Genomic DNA, 14,536 nt, shown 5'->3' with positions numbered 1-14,536 from the left:
GTAGTTAGTCTCCAAACCCCAAATTCTCTCATTAACTAATGTTGATGGAAGCAGATTGAGCCACAGCAGTTTGCATGGCAGTTGAATTACTGTTTGTACTGAACAGCATACCAGAACATAATCAAGAAAAACATGAACTTGCCAGTAAAGAGTGAGAGAAAAGACGCATGCTATTTGCAGTGAAAGAGCTAAAAGAGCTGTGAAGGCCATGGAGACTGAACAACTACTAAATTGGTCTTTGTAACAAGTGCCATTAACCTCTTTCTATTAAAAGCTCAGTTCTGTATATTGTTCACCAGAATTGTGCCCCTTTTTTCTTCTAAGTCAGGATTCCATCTGATTATCCACATATTTGGATAGAAAAGACTTCTCTAATGTTTAATGAAGGTCAAAGTCTTATCCCTGAGCAGGGCATGACAAGATTAACTATAGCAGAATTTAGTCAGTGAGGAATACAGTGGAGTCCAGTTAAAAAAATCATTACTTATAAGGGACAAGAAAACTCAATATAAGGAAGGGGAGGGGAGGTTTGAATCATTGTCTTGCCTGGGAGCTAGATGTGACAAATCATAAGGACTGAAGTCCTCAAGGACATAGAGGCAGAATTGATACAGCTTACCAAAGGAACCACCCCCATTTATCTTGTTTCAGAGGCTATTGCATTTGTATTTTAAAAGCCATTCATTTATAGGAAGTCAAATATCTGGCTTCTGAAACTCTTCTTTGCTCCCCCTTTGTTTGTTTGTGAAAAATGTCAAGGTTTTAGAATTTAACTGAGATCTTTCAATCAATCCCCAAATAACTCCATGGATTAGGGGGTGTAGGTTGTAGCCGTGTTGGTCTAAGGACACAGGCAGACAAGGTTCTTTGGGTGAATCTGATATCTTTTATTAGACCAACTTAAATAGTTGAAAACCAATTATTAAGCAAGTTTTCACATTCAAAAACCCTTCATCAGGCTAAGGAAGTTTCAACAGTTGGTGTGTGCTCTTCCTGGATGGAATGAAAAGTAAAGAAGCCAGGGGCTGGGCAGGTATGCATACAAGACAGGTAGTCAGTGAAAATGTAGATTGAGGAGTCAATGGGTGGGTGGGGGGGAGAGAGAGAGAAGCAGGATGAATAGTGGAGAGTTCCTGGGGAGTCAGATGTCAGGCAGGTTATGATGTGTCATAAATTCAATGTCTATATTTAGTCCGTGATCTTTTGTATCCAGGAGGTTGATGAAATGGAGTTCATAGGCTCGTTTCTGGGAAGCGTTTTGTAAATTTCCTTTGAGGATCAAGATTGAGAGATTGGAGAGACAGTGGTTTTCTTGTGAGAAATGTACCCCCACCGGTAATTGGGTATTCCTGTCTTTGATAGATTTCCAGTGTGCATTTATTCTGGTGCGCAGTTGTTTGGTCTCTCCTACGTATTTTCCATCAGGGCATTTGGTGCATTGGATGAGGTATATTACATTTCTGGAGGTGCAGCTGTAAGATCCTGGGATGCTGATGGCTCTGTTGTGGGGTGTAGTAATTGTGGGGGTGGTGGAGATGTGTTGGCAGGTTTTGCATTTCTTGTCATGGCATGGTCTGGATCCATTTTGGTGTGTTCTGGACTTGAGGAAGTTTGCTTTTGGTGATGAGGTTAGAGAGGTTCAGTGCTTGTTTGAAGGCTAGGATGGGTGGCTCTGGGAAGATCTTTTTAAGAATAGGGTCTCTTTCTATGGGTTGCAGTTGTTTGAGGATTTTCCGTACGGGTTCAAGGGAGGGGTGATATGTTATAACCAGCGGTGTGCAATTTGTGGGGGGTTTTCTTCTGTACTGCAGCAGTTCTTCACATGGTGTCCGGGTGGCTCTTTCAAACGTGCGATCTATCTCTCTGGAGGAGTGTCCTTGTTGGGCGAAAGCCTTTTTAAGATTGGTGAGGTGACAATCCCGGGTGTTCTCTTCAGTGTAAATTCGGTGGTATCTGAGGGCTTGGCTCTATATCACAGCTTTTTGGTATGTTTAGGTTGATTGCTGGTTCTGTGCAGATATGTATGTTTGTCTGTGGGTTTCTTGTATAACACGGTCTGTATTTTATCATTCTGGATACTGAATTACTCTTGAATTAACTTTTAATACTGGGCCCCCCTTCACCAGAGATAATGATAATAAAGATCGGACAATGAAAAAAAATTACCACTCATAGATTTCATAGACATTAGGGCTGGAAAGGACCTCGAAAGATCGAGTCCAGTACTCTGCCCCACGGGGAGGAAGTCAACTAGGGTCATAGGATCCCAGCAAGATAAACATCCACATTTCTCTTGCAGGCGTTCAAAGTAGGTGCTTGAACCACCTCTGATGGCAGGCTATTCCAAACCTTGGGGGCTCGGACAGTAAAGAAATTCTTCCTTATGTCCAGCCTGAAACGGTCTTGCAGGAGTTTATAACTATTAGACCTTGTCATCCATTGGGGCGCTCTGGTGACCAATCATTCCCCCAGATCCTGATGCACACCCTGATGTATTTATAGGCTGCCATCAGATTGCCCCTGAGCCGGCACTTTTCCAGGCTGAAGAGTCCCATAGATCTCAGCTTGTTGTCGTAAGGTCTGTTTTCCTGACCTCTGGTCATGCGTGTGGCTCTTCTCTGGACTCTCTCAAGCTTCTCCACATCCTTTTTGAATTGTGGTGCCCAAAACTGGACACAGTACTCCAGCTGCAGCCTCACCAAGGCCGAGTACAATGGGAGAATAACGTCCTGGGATTTGCTTGAGAAGCATCTATGGATGTAAGCCAGTGTTTTGCTCGCTTTACTAGTTGCAGCATCGCATTGAAGGCTCATGTTCATCTTGTGTTCAATCATGACCCCCAAGTCCCTTTCATCTGTAGTGCTAACTAGTGTAGCATTGCTAAGCCTATAAGGATGCCGCAAGTTTTTCTTCTGAAGGTGAAGAACCTTGCATTTTTCGGTGTTAAATACCATCAGGTTCTCGTCCGCCCATTTGCTGAGCCTGTCGAGGTCAGCCTGGATTGCCCTCCTGTCTTCAGGTGTGGATGCTTTACCCCAAAGTTTGGTATCATTGGCGAACTTGGCCAGTCCGCTTCTGACCCCAATGTCCACATCATTAATGAAGATGTTGAATAATATAGGTCCAAGGACAGAGCCTTGAGGGACCCCACTGATCATAGGGCACCATGACACTTGATTTCCATCAACCACCACCCTCTGGGTCCGACCACGGAGCCAATTCCCCAGCCAGCAGATAGTGGTGGACCCGAGGCCGCAGTTGGCCAGTTTTGCCAAGAGGTGATCATGGGACACCAAATCGAAGGCTTTTTTAAAGTCAAGATATACAACATCATTTTCAGGCCCCCTTTTTGGCCAGGCCCCAGGCAGTTGCCTGGTTCACCCGTGCCTGTGTCCGGCTCTGCATAGAAGATGCGATATTAAAATCAGTAGCATTTTGTAAAGTTCCTAAGAGGAGGACAACAGGAAAGGCCCTTCACTACTACCTTCTCACAGTAGAAGTGTGGGTATATTGAGGGAAATGCTCTCTATTATGGATTTAAGGGTTACTCTCTGAATATTGCCTTTGTGCACACTGGCTATGTGGTATTAGTCCACTTTATTTTTCACACCTCTGTTTTTCTTTATCACTAATACCAAAGATTGAGTGTATGCTGTGAACTTTAATTTAGCCATTGTCTTTGATTCTTATGGTAACAGAAGGGAGGTGATTTGAGTCACTCTCAAGTGCTCATCTCTGGACTTTGATTTCTGGGATATAACAGAAATAACAAGATGAATGGAAAATACGATTGGACTCCTTGAAGCATCTCGTCTCTCATGCTTTAGTTAAGGTATTCCTTGCCTAGTCTTAGAGTGAGAATCTTTCCTTAGAGGAAGAAATTCTACAATTAGTCAGTAGTTTTACTGTTCTTTGACTGGCTTGGAATAGTCCATTCTATCACTTTCTCTGCAGAATCTGTTTCAGTCGACTGTCCCAGGGATAGAAACAAATTTGGGGCTTTGAATTAAGTTGTGACTACTAAATATCTTATCTGTCCCAGTGTAAAAGCAAGGATTTCTTAGGGTAGTATCTTTTATTGATCTAACTATATAGTTTGGATAGAGTCAGACAAGTTTTCAAATGCAAAACATTGTTCATCAGGTCTGACCAGAAGAAGCTAGGCACAGCATAGTAAAAAAACAGATGTAGGAGGGTGTGAGAGAAATTGTCAAAGGTAGTAGGCACACAGTTAGCAGAAGAAAAGCTGATTACTGGGAGATCAAGGCCTATCAAAAGACAGGAGTGTAATTCCTACCTTTCATAGATTTCATAGACATTAGGGCTAGAAGGGACCTCGGAAGATCGAGTCCAGCCCCCTGCCCAAAGGGCAGGAAGTCAGCTGTGGTCATAGGATCCCAGCAAGATAAGCATCCAGTTTCATCTTGAAGGTGTTCAATGAAGGCGCTTGAACCACCTCCGGTGGCAGGCTGTTCCAGACCTTGGGGGCTCGGACAGCAAAGAAATTCTTCCTTATGTCCAGCCTGAAACGGTCTTGAAGTAGTTTGTGACCATTCGACCTCGTCATCCCTTGGGGCACTCTGGTGAACAAATGTTCCCCCAGATACTGGTGGTCACCCCTGATAAACTTGTAGGTGGCCATCAGATCACCCCTGAGCCTGCGCTTTTCCAGGCTAAAGAGCCCCAGGGCTCTCAGCCTGTCATCGTAGGGTCTGCTTCCCTGACCTCTGATCATGTGCGTGGCTCTTCTCTGGACTCTCTCAAGCTTCTCCACATCCTTTTTGAATTGTGGAGCCCAAAACTGGATGCAGTACTCCAGCTGTGGCCTCACTAAGGCCGAGTACAGGGGGAGAATGACGTCCCGGGATTTGCTTGAGAAGCATCTATGGATGCAAGCCAGCGTTTTGGTCACTTTACTAGCCACAGCATCGCATTGCAGGCTCATGTTCATCTTGTGGTCAATGATGACCCCCAAGTCTCTTTCTTCCATAGTGCTAGCCAACATAACACTGCCGAGCCTATAAGGATGCTGCGGGTTTTTTTTCCCAAGGTGGAGAACCTTGCATTTATCGGCGTTGAACACCATCAGTTTCTCATCCGCCCACTTGCTGAGCCTGTCCAGGTCAGCCTGGATCACCTGCCTGTCTTCTGGTGTGGATGCTTTCATATGTGGAAAGAATTCTGGAGCTAGGTAAATTTATAATGTGCTACAAAACCAATATTAGTGTTTAGTCCTTGGTTCTTAGTTTCCAACCAGCTTATGAGTTTTTGTTTCCAAGTTCTCTTTTAAATGTGTTGGGTAGATATCCTTTGAGCATAAAGGTAGTGAGAAGAAATGGTTGTTCTGGGAGAAATGTGCTCCTAATGGTGTAAATAGGTCTCTGTCCTTTGTATGTTTTCTGTGAGAGTACATTCTGGTGTCTAGTTGCTGTTTACTTTCACGCATATAGTTATCTGTCCCCAAAAACTTTTCCCTCATCCCTCTGTGCATAGTGTAACTGTAGTGCTACTAAAAACAAATTGATATTTTCCACATTTTGTTCTTGGTTGGGATGTCTTATAACTATCTAACAATAGTCACCAGGGAAAAGGAAAAATCAGGAGTTGTTACCGTGTCTGATGGTAAAATTCGTGGCATGAATGAAAAAAAAGATAGACGAAAAATAACTGGTGCAAATAAAGGTAAAAAGGAAAATATTTACATACAGGATGAATATTTAATAATTTATTGTGGATAAGTTAGGTTTTTTGTTGACCATTGAACTATGAATGCTATATGGTCTCTGGTTCCCATTAAGTCTACATAGGTATTTTGCACATCTGCTAATCATTCGTCCTTATTTGACAGATAGGTAGCAGGAAGAGATTCCTCAACTTGATGCTCCAATCCCACTTACCCACAAAGCTGTCGTGCAACACAAGATGTTCCAAGTTAATATTTTTCTTTGGTGCCAGAACGTTGACTCAGTCTTGATTCAAAGGCAATCTTTGGCCTATTTCAAGAGCCCTTGCAACTGAATTTTTTTACAGCTAAAACAAAAAAAAGACTTCAAGGGTCTTAAACTAGTTTAAACCTGTAACAGAACAGATGTTCAGCACACATAAATCAGTTTGAGAATGGCTGAAACCGGTCTGAGATAAACCTGGTTGAATGTAGCATCAGACTTAACTGATTTGGCTCAAACTGGTTTATTCAATGTCTGTCCCAGACCCCTTGCTGGTTTAAGATAAACCAGACACCCCCAGCATCCCGGCATGCTCTCTGGGCTGGGCAGGGCTCTTTGCTCCACAGCAGGGCTGGCCCCTCCCCTCTGCTGCCTTGCTGCAGCTCCCCCCCTTCCCCTCACCACTCCCTGCTAAGCAGGAATTCCCCTCTCCCCTCTGCCTTACTGAGGAGGTGCCTGTGTATTAGCTAGCAGACTACAGGCTGGCTACACCCTACTGAATCAACAAACAGAATCAACAAGTAGCTGGTAATGTCCCTCTATTGTTTTCTTAATTGGGAGATAAACACTGTTATCAATTCCCTGCTGGCCTAATCACTGCATCCTGCCAGAGCCCCACTCTGCTTTATCCTGTGGGAGAAAGGGAGGGCTGCTCTAGCGCCCCCTGGCTTCTAGCCGGAGCCACTTCAGGCATGTGCCTGCATTTCTGGGATGTCTGTCTGGTTCCAAAACTGATTTAGCCTAGCCAGGTTAGACTAATCTGCAAAGATTGAATGAATTCAGACTCAGGCTTTTTGGGTGTGTGTCCCTAGCCCTGCAGTCTGCTTGCCCCCCTGAGCTCCCCAACCTCCCCCGCATCCCAACATACCTGATATCGAGTGGCCTTAAATTGATCTAACCTTAACCTCCCAGAATATCTGTACACACTTCATTCTTATTTTACCTCATAATTTTGAGATCACACCTCAAGTTTTCCCAGATAAAATAAAAAGTATGATATTCAGAATTCTAAATTTAATTGGAATTTCCGTAATATATTAATAAAACCAAAGAGGAGTTTAAATGCTGTACAGAACTGGAATAGTCGAGTACAAACTAACACATAGTTTGTGAGTGCCATGGTGAATGAGGCAGAGTGATTTCTCTTCAAGTGTGTGTTCTCCTTTCAGGCATCATTTTGATCATTTTTAGGATCAAATGTTGCTCCTCTCCCTCCTGAGGACAGCTGATGACTGCAGTAAAGATTGCAGGCACCTATACATGTGCCCAACCCTGTTCCAATGCATTCTAGTTAGAATGTGTTGGAGCAGACTCAATCAAGTCTGCTGACACAAATGTTGAAGACATGACGCTGAATATGTGAGACGCTGTAGGTATTTTAATTAGAGCAACACCCAAGAGCCTCTGTAATTAAAATGCTGCCCTCGCCTCACCTCAGAGCATGTGTAAAGATGCCGTATTTGTTTTATTTGTTAATGAGCCTCTTTATTTTCCCAAGATTGTGGCCAGGATAAAACTGAATAATTTTGTTTTATTTTAATCAGTTTTTCTTAAAGGATCTCTGCTCATTTCTAATGCAAGTGGTTAAAATAAGCAGAAAGTTGATTTGAATGTAGCTTTTTATCTGTGAATTGAACAATAGCCCATTCTGCGGCTTCCTGAATCAAGCTGTCTTCTTGTGGGATCAAGTAGTTAGCTTTTAATCACTCAAGCAGCCATGGTTGGCAGCATTCATATTATGGAAACATTTAATCAGTTCACAAGGCATATATTTGTGACATTTCATACAAGAACCTGATAGTGTTATCTCAGGCTTCTTCTACCAGGAGCTAACATTTGAAGTTGAATTTGGTAAGAAGTAACTCATTTCTCATTGCTTTAAATGCATTATTTATTTATTTATTTATTCTAACAGAACTACTGGAGAAGACTCTCAGAAGAGAGGAAGAAATGGGAGCTCTGCAGGTATATTAACTAATTAGATAGAGGTATCCTTTTTTTCCCCTTGTTAACCTTCACAATCTGAACTATTTTTGCATCATAAATGATGTCCACAAGCAGTCTACCCCTTAAATCTAGTTAGGGAAGCACATGCAAACATCTTGGGCGTTAGGGCTGTGCAAAGCTTTGGTTGCTGATTCGATTTGGAGGAAATTTGGCCTGACTTGGCAGCCAAATCTCTGAATCTGAATCGAATCAGGAGACCCATTAATCTCTCCAACTTGAATTGGCAGCCTCCGATTTGATTTGGAGAGATTAGATGATTTGGCCATAGACACAGCTTTATATGTTTTTTCTACATACCTCGAGGTACCAGGCGCGGCTCATGAAGGCTCAGATGGTGGGGCGGATGGAGTGTCCCACAGGAGCGGGGGGTGTTCCCTGCACGCTCGGCGGCAGACCCGGAAGTGGACCAGAAGTCCTTCCAGTCCATTTCTGGGTCTGCCGTGGAGTGTGCGGGGGACACCCCCACCCCTTGGCTCAGCAACTGGTGCCTCCTGGGTCTGGGGGGCACCCGGAGTCCCACTGTGGCCAATCACTGAGCTGGGGGTGCACGGGGGGCAGGGGTCACCCGCACACTTGGTGGCAGACCCAGAAGTGGACTGGAAGTCTGCCGCTGAGTGCGCAGAGGACCCCCCCTCCCTCCCCCCCCCTCCCCCCAGCTCCTGTGGGACTTTCATAGATTCATAGATGTTAGAGTCAGAAGGGACCTCAATAGATCATCGAGTCCGACCCCCTGCATAAGCAGGAAAGAGTGCTGGGTCTAGATGACCCCAGCTAGATGCTCATCTAACCTCCTCTTGAAGACCCTCCAGGGTAGGGGAGAGCACCACCTCCCTTGGGAGCCCGTTCCAGACCTTGGCCACTCTGACTGTGAAGAAGTTCTTCCTAATGTCCAATCTAAATCTGCTCTCTGCTAGCTTGTGGCCATTATTTCTTGTAACCCCCGGGGGCACCTTGGTGAATAAATACTCACCAATTCCCTTCTGTGCCCCCGTGATGAACTTATAGGCAGCCACAAGGTCGCCTCTCAACCTTCTCTTGCGGAGGCTGAAAAGATCCAGTTTCTCTAGTCTCTCCTCGTAGGGCTTGGTCTGCAGGCCCTTAACCATACCAGTGGCCCTTCTCTGGACCCTCCCCAGGTTATCCGCATCCCTCTTGAATTGCGGCGCCTAGAATCGCACGCAGTACTCCAACTGCGGTCTGACCAGCGCCCAATAGAGGGGAAGTATCACCTCCTTGGACCTATTTGTCATGCATCTGCTGATGCACGATAAAGTGCCATTGGCTTTTTTGATGGCTTCGTCACACTGTCGACTCATGTTCATCTTGGAGTCCACTAGGACTCCAAGATCCCTTTCCACTTCCGTGCTACTCAGCAGGTCATTCCCTAGGCTGTAGGTATGCTGGACATTCTTCCTCCCTAGGTGCAGCACTTTGCATTTCTCCTTGTTGAACTGCATTCTGTTGTTTTCTGCCCACTTGTCCAACCTGTCCAGATCTGCCTGCAGCTGTTCCCTGCCCTCCGGCATGTCCACATCTCCCCATAGCTTTGTGTCATCTGCAAACTTGGACAGAGTACATTTCACTCACTCGTCCAAGTCGCTGATGAAGACATTAAACAGTATTGGTCCAAGGACCGAGCCCTGCGGGACCCCACTGCCCACACCCTTCCAGGTCGAGACCGACCCATCCACCATGACTCTCTGGGTGTGACCCTCCAGCCAATTCGCCACCCACCGGACTATGTAGTCATCCAAGTCACAGCCTCTTAACTTGTTCACCAGTATGGGGTGGGATACCGTATCGAAGGCCTTCCTGAAGTCTAAGTATATGACATCCACCCCTCCTCCCGTGTCCAGGCGTTTTGTAACCTGGTCATAAAAAGAAACTAGATTGGTCAGGCACGATCTGCCTGCCACGAACCCGTGCTGATTTCCCCTCAGCATAATTTGTCCTGCTGGGCTCTCACAAATGTGAGCCTTGATAATTTTTTCAAAGACTTTGCCAAGGATGGAGGTGAGACTGACAGGTCTATAGTTGCCCGGGTCCTCCTTCCTCTCCTTTTTGAAAATGGGGACCACGTTGGCCCTTTTCCAGTCCTCTTGGACTTGGCCCGTGCGCCATGAGCTTTCAAATATTCCCGCCAGTGGCTCTGCAATGATGTCGGCCAGTGCCTTCAGCACCCTTGGATGGAGCTCATCTGGGCCTGCTGACTTAAAGGCATCCAGTTCTTCCAAATGACTCTGCACCATTTCAGGGTCTACGCATGGAAGTCTGGCGCCTTGCTGCTGCCTCTCTACAACCCTAGTGAGAGACTTGTCGTGCCCCTCACTTGGGAACACTGAGGCAAAGAACTCATTGAGGAGTTCAGCCTTGTCCCCCCTGTCCGTCACCAATTGTTTCTGCCCATTTAGCAGGGGTCCTATTCCTCCCTGGGCCTTCCTTTTACTCCCTATATATCTAAAAAACAATTTCTTGTTGTCTTTTACTTGGGTTGCCATCCTCAGCTCCATGGTAGCTTTGGCCCGTCTAACTGCCTCCCTACAAGCACAAGCAGAGGAGGTATATTCATCTTTGGTGATCTCTCCCTGTTTCCACTTTTTATGTGCTCCCCTTTTGGCCCTTAGGCTGCCCTGGATTTCTCTGGTCAGCCAGGGAAGCCTCCTGGCCCCTTTCCCTCTTTTGCCTCACTCGGGGATCGTCTTGCTTTGTGCCCGAAGGATCGTTTCCTTAAGGTACAGCCACCCTTCTTGGGCTTCCATCTGTTCAAATCTCCTACTCTGCAGTGCGTCCTTGACTAATCGCCTGAGTTCATTGAAATCAGCTTTCCTAAAGTCTAGCACTTTCACCCTACTAGTTACCTTACCCACTCGCCGTCTTATGGTGAATTCTATTATTAGGTGATCACTGTCCCCCAGATGGCTACCGATCTGTAGGTCCCCTACCATGTCATCTCCCGTTGCCAATACCAGATCCAGTATGGCATTTACCCTAGTGGGACCGTGTACCTCCTGAGTCAGGTGGAGGTCCTGTACACAGGTTAGAAACCTGCGTGAGCGGTGGGACTTTGCTGTCTGTGACTCCCAGCAGATGTCCGGGTAGTTTAGGTCCCCCATGACTACCGCCTCTTTAGCTTTTATGGTCTCCGAGATTTGCCTCAGGAGCCCCGAATCCCTTTCTTCCCCTTGATGTGGGGGTCTGTAGCAGACCCCTACCACCAAATCCCTTTCTCCTTGCCCCCCATGTAGCCTAACCCACAATCCTTCTACTTCCTCATCCTTGGATTCCGTCTTGATGAGGGTTGATGTATATTGCTCACTGACATAGAGCGCAACCCCTCCCCCTTTCTTCCCCACCCTGTCCTTTCTGTACAATCTGTAGCCCTCAATATGTACCGCCCAGTCATGGGATGAATCCCACCAGGTTTCTGTTAGCCCCACTAAGTCATAGGTGTTTAGTGCAAGCAGGAGCGCTAGTTCATCCTGCTTGTTTCCTATGCTCCTAGCATTAGTATATATTCCATATATATATATATATATATATATATATATATTCCATCCACCCCACCATCTCAGCATTCAAGAGCCACACCTGGTACCTTGAGGTATGTAGAAAAAACATATAAAGCTGTTTCTATGGCCAAATTTCTGATTCTCTGAATCAGAATCGAATATTCAGATTTATCTGAATCGAATCAGGACAGTGATTCAAATCAGCGAACTGAATCGCTGTGCCTTGAATTGGGCCGAATCCAAATGGAATATTGCCCGCTTCGCATACTGCTACTGAGCATGTCTACATGTTCATTACTGCACATTTAGTTTGTACTACCTTAATTAAGTACTAACTAAATGCACAGTACCTAGAGTTACTGTGCAGTAGCCCCAGTGCATGGTTATTTAGTGACGCTTACTGCTCATTACCCTAATAACACTGTGTAGTAAGCTATTAGCACCGTTTTTGTTGTGACACGCTACTGCGCAGTGTTATTAGGCTAATACATGGTAAGCATCTCATGTAGCCATGCCCACTGACTCACCTCACAAGACCATACTACTGGGTTGCTGTCTGTTAGCCAAAATTGTATAGTAGAGGATACTTAGGTAGCTATCAGTCTGGTTATTGAGTGTTTTTGTTCTAAACATCATGCTGTAGCCAGTTAAAAACAAGTATTCTTGTGTTCTTCAGGTAACAAATCTTCGTCTATCTGCATAGAGAGTGTTTACACTTTAAGCTAAACTGTGCTGAGGTTGTTCTGCTTATATCCTATGCTTGGGAGTACATACAATGATACAGGTAATGCAGATCCAGAGGAAAATAGATTTGAGCACTTTTCTACAATAATGCAAATTCAAATACTTGGGAAAGTTACTTATTTTGTGTGTACTTACAAAATTACTTACTGCCTGAAGTAATGTACCCATCACATTTAGCTGAAAGATCTAACGTTTTGGAAGAACATGTATATGCATGTGGACTGAAGAGACACAGAGCATCTGTGTTTGAGCGGTGATTTTTTGTTTTTACTTTATTTCATTGGGCTGCTTCACCTGTTTGGAATATTTCTTTTTCCTGTGGCTTTCAATAAAAATCTCATACTTAATTCTTTAGTTTTCAGCTCGGCTAGCTTTGTAAATCTTAGTGTTACTACTGCTTGTGTGCATGTTCTGGCAGCTGTTTCCTATGAAACAAATGAAACATTGAGGTGTGCCAGGTGTAGTTGGCTCCACTATAGTAAACCTTTACTAGATGTACAGAACCAAGTGTGTCATCCAACAGTGAAGTAATTTAAAGTAGACTTTGAAGCTCAAACATTTTATGCTTAGGACCTTCATTGGAGTAGTATGTAAGTATACCATAACTGTCACCAAAAGTGGGCATTTTTTTGAGCTGAAAGGAAACAGGAAAGCAGGTAGCAAACCATTGTGCCTAAATGGTCAGGTTCAAGATGTCATTTGAACAACATAGGTGCCCTACAGAAAATAGAGAATTGACCCTGGTAACAAGATACCAAAGGGGTCAACAAGCTATAAGGAAGTAAAAGGGCTTAAATGACATTTGAAGAATAAATAGTCCAAAAAGCTTCTTCCTTTTCCTATGTTCCAAAATAGCTGGGAATATACATAATGAATAGCTCTCTTGTATATATATCAGCAGCAGGATAATCATGAAAAAACTGTAAGTCAGCAGTCAGTAAAAGTTGGAATAAATGAAGATAAGGCTATCGTAGAAAAGCTAAATGAGTGACTTTTCATTTTCTACTGCAAAATTTCTTTGAGGATAACCTAGTCTTTTTAGATAGTGAGGATGAAATACTATTAGAGATTGAGATGTAAAAAGCAGTATGGTGAAAACAGATGTAATAGATTAAAAAGCAAACATCAGTCAGGCCTACCTATTATACAATTCACAGTTCTACTTTTCTTCTGTCCAAACAAAAGTCTTGGCCTGCCCATCCGATAACTTCTCATTGATTAGGCATCACTCCAACTCAGTATGGCTGAAGACTTGTCTACATGGGCAACGCAGTTGCATCAATTTAAAAGATTTGCATCTCCATGACACATTTCCTTATGTCAGTGGACCTGGTGAATTTTTTCAGAGATTTTACTCTTGATTGTTTCAGGAGTAATGTTACATCTTAATGTTTGCATGGATACATTTGCATACTAAAGAATTTTGTTGGTTCTCCAGCTGTCTTTTCACACTGCTTTATGTCCATGCTGAATGGCCACTCTCTACTTCTCTGGAGCTTCTAGTGCTGTGGAGTCATGGTGACCAGCTGTCACTTCCCTCTTCAAAAACTAGTGCACAGACTTTGTTTTTCTTGGTGGTTGCACCTCTGAGCTGCTCTCTGGTGTGACTCTTGGGTCTTCTTGCCTATGGGAAGAGGTGAAGATGCAATAAATCCTAGTGTCCAGGCATAGAAACTTGAATTTTGTATATCAACATAATGGTAAAGGCTATGCAGGCCACAAGTTGGATGGCACATAGTGCTGCATTAAGATAAAGGATTTGAAAATGAATTACAAGTACATTCAAAATAAAAACAGCATGTCTAGCAATAATTCAGCCACCTGACTATTCCATGAAGAATTTGAGAAGACTTTAACATGGGACACTGGAAGCTTTTTCTCAGATCTGGCCAATGAGCCAGAGAATACTGAGGAGCATGAGACTGTCAACTGTTTCCAAGAGAATGTGCTAGAAAGCCAGTAGCTTTTTGCTTTGCAGGATACCACCTGAGAACCCACACAAATGGACCTGGGCACCTGGCCTGCATCCCTGTTCCCACTCATCCTTCCACCCCTGAGAACACTCAGGCTCCTAGCAGTTTTGCTGAGGATATGCCAGTAAGTATCTTTCTGTTTGTCTTCATTATAAGTGAAATTAAACATTATAAATTCAGATTCATTATAAATTGAGATTAAACAGCTGGCATTTTCCCTGGTGCTGAACTTCTCCATCATGCTTGAATATGAGTAGGCATTGTTTCTGAGAAACAGCTTCCTTTCACATATGTAAAATGGCAATGGCTGCAAGGCAAAATATCTCTACCATGTCCCCCAAGCCCCTTTTCTTTTCCT

The 14,536-nt window shown here is 44.3% G+C and overlaps 1 protein-coding gene across 3 annotated transcripts in view; it reads left to right on the top strand.

Annotated features, from left to right (window-relative positions):
- Positions 1-14,536, top strand: part of CEP128 (centrosomal protein 128) — a 366,371-nt gene that overhangs the window by 278,525 nt on the left and 73,310 nt on the right. For 2 of the 3 annotated variants that reach the window (XM_059723138.1, XM_059723137.1), the window contains exon 19: positions 7,861-7,910. The exons of the other annotated variant lie outside the window; for it this stretch is intronic. In XM_059723138.1, the coding sequence (XP_059579121.1) occupies positions 7,861-7,910 (50 nt within the window). The remainder of the gene's footprint in view (positions 1-7,860; positions 7,911-14,536) is intronic. 3 annotated transcript variants of the gene reach the window in all.

The sequence above is a fragment of the Alligator mississippiensis genome, chromosome 2 (genome assembly GCF_030867095.1).
Source record: "Alligator mississippiensis isolate rAllMis1 chromosome 2, rAllMis1, whole genome shotgun sequence".
NCBI classification, from domain to species: domain Eukaryota; kingdom Metazoa; phylum Chordata; order Crocodylia; family Alligatoridae; genus Alligator; species Alligator mississippiensis.
Note: the sequence above shows the minus strand (reverse complement) of the source record. Positions and strands in the feature narration are given on the sequence as shown.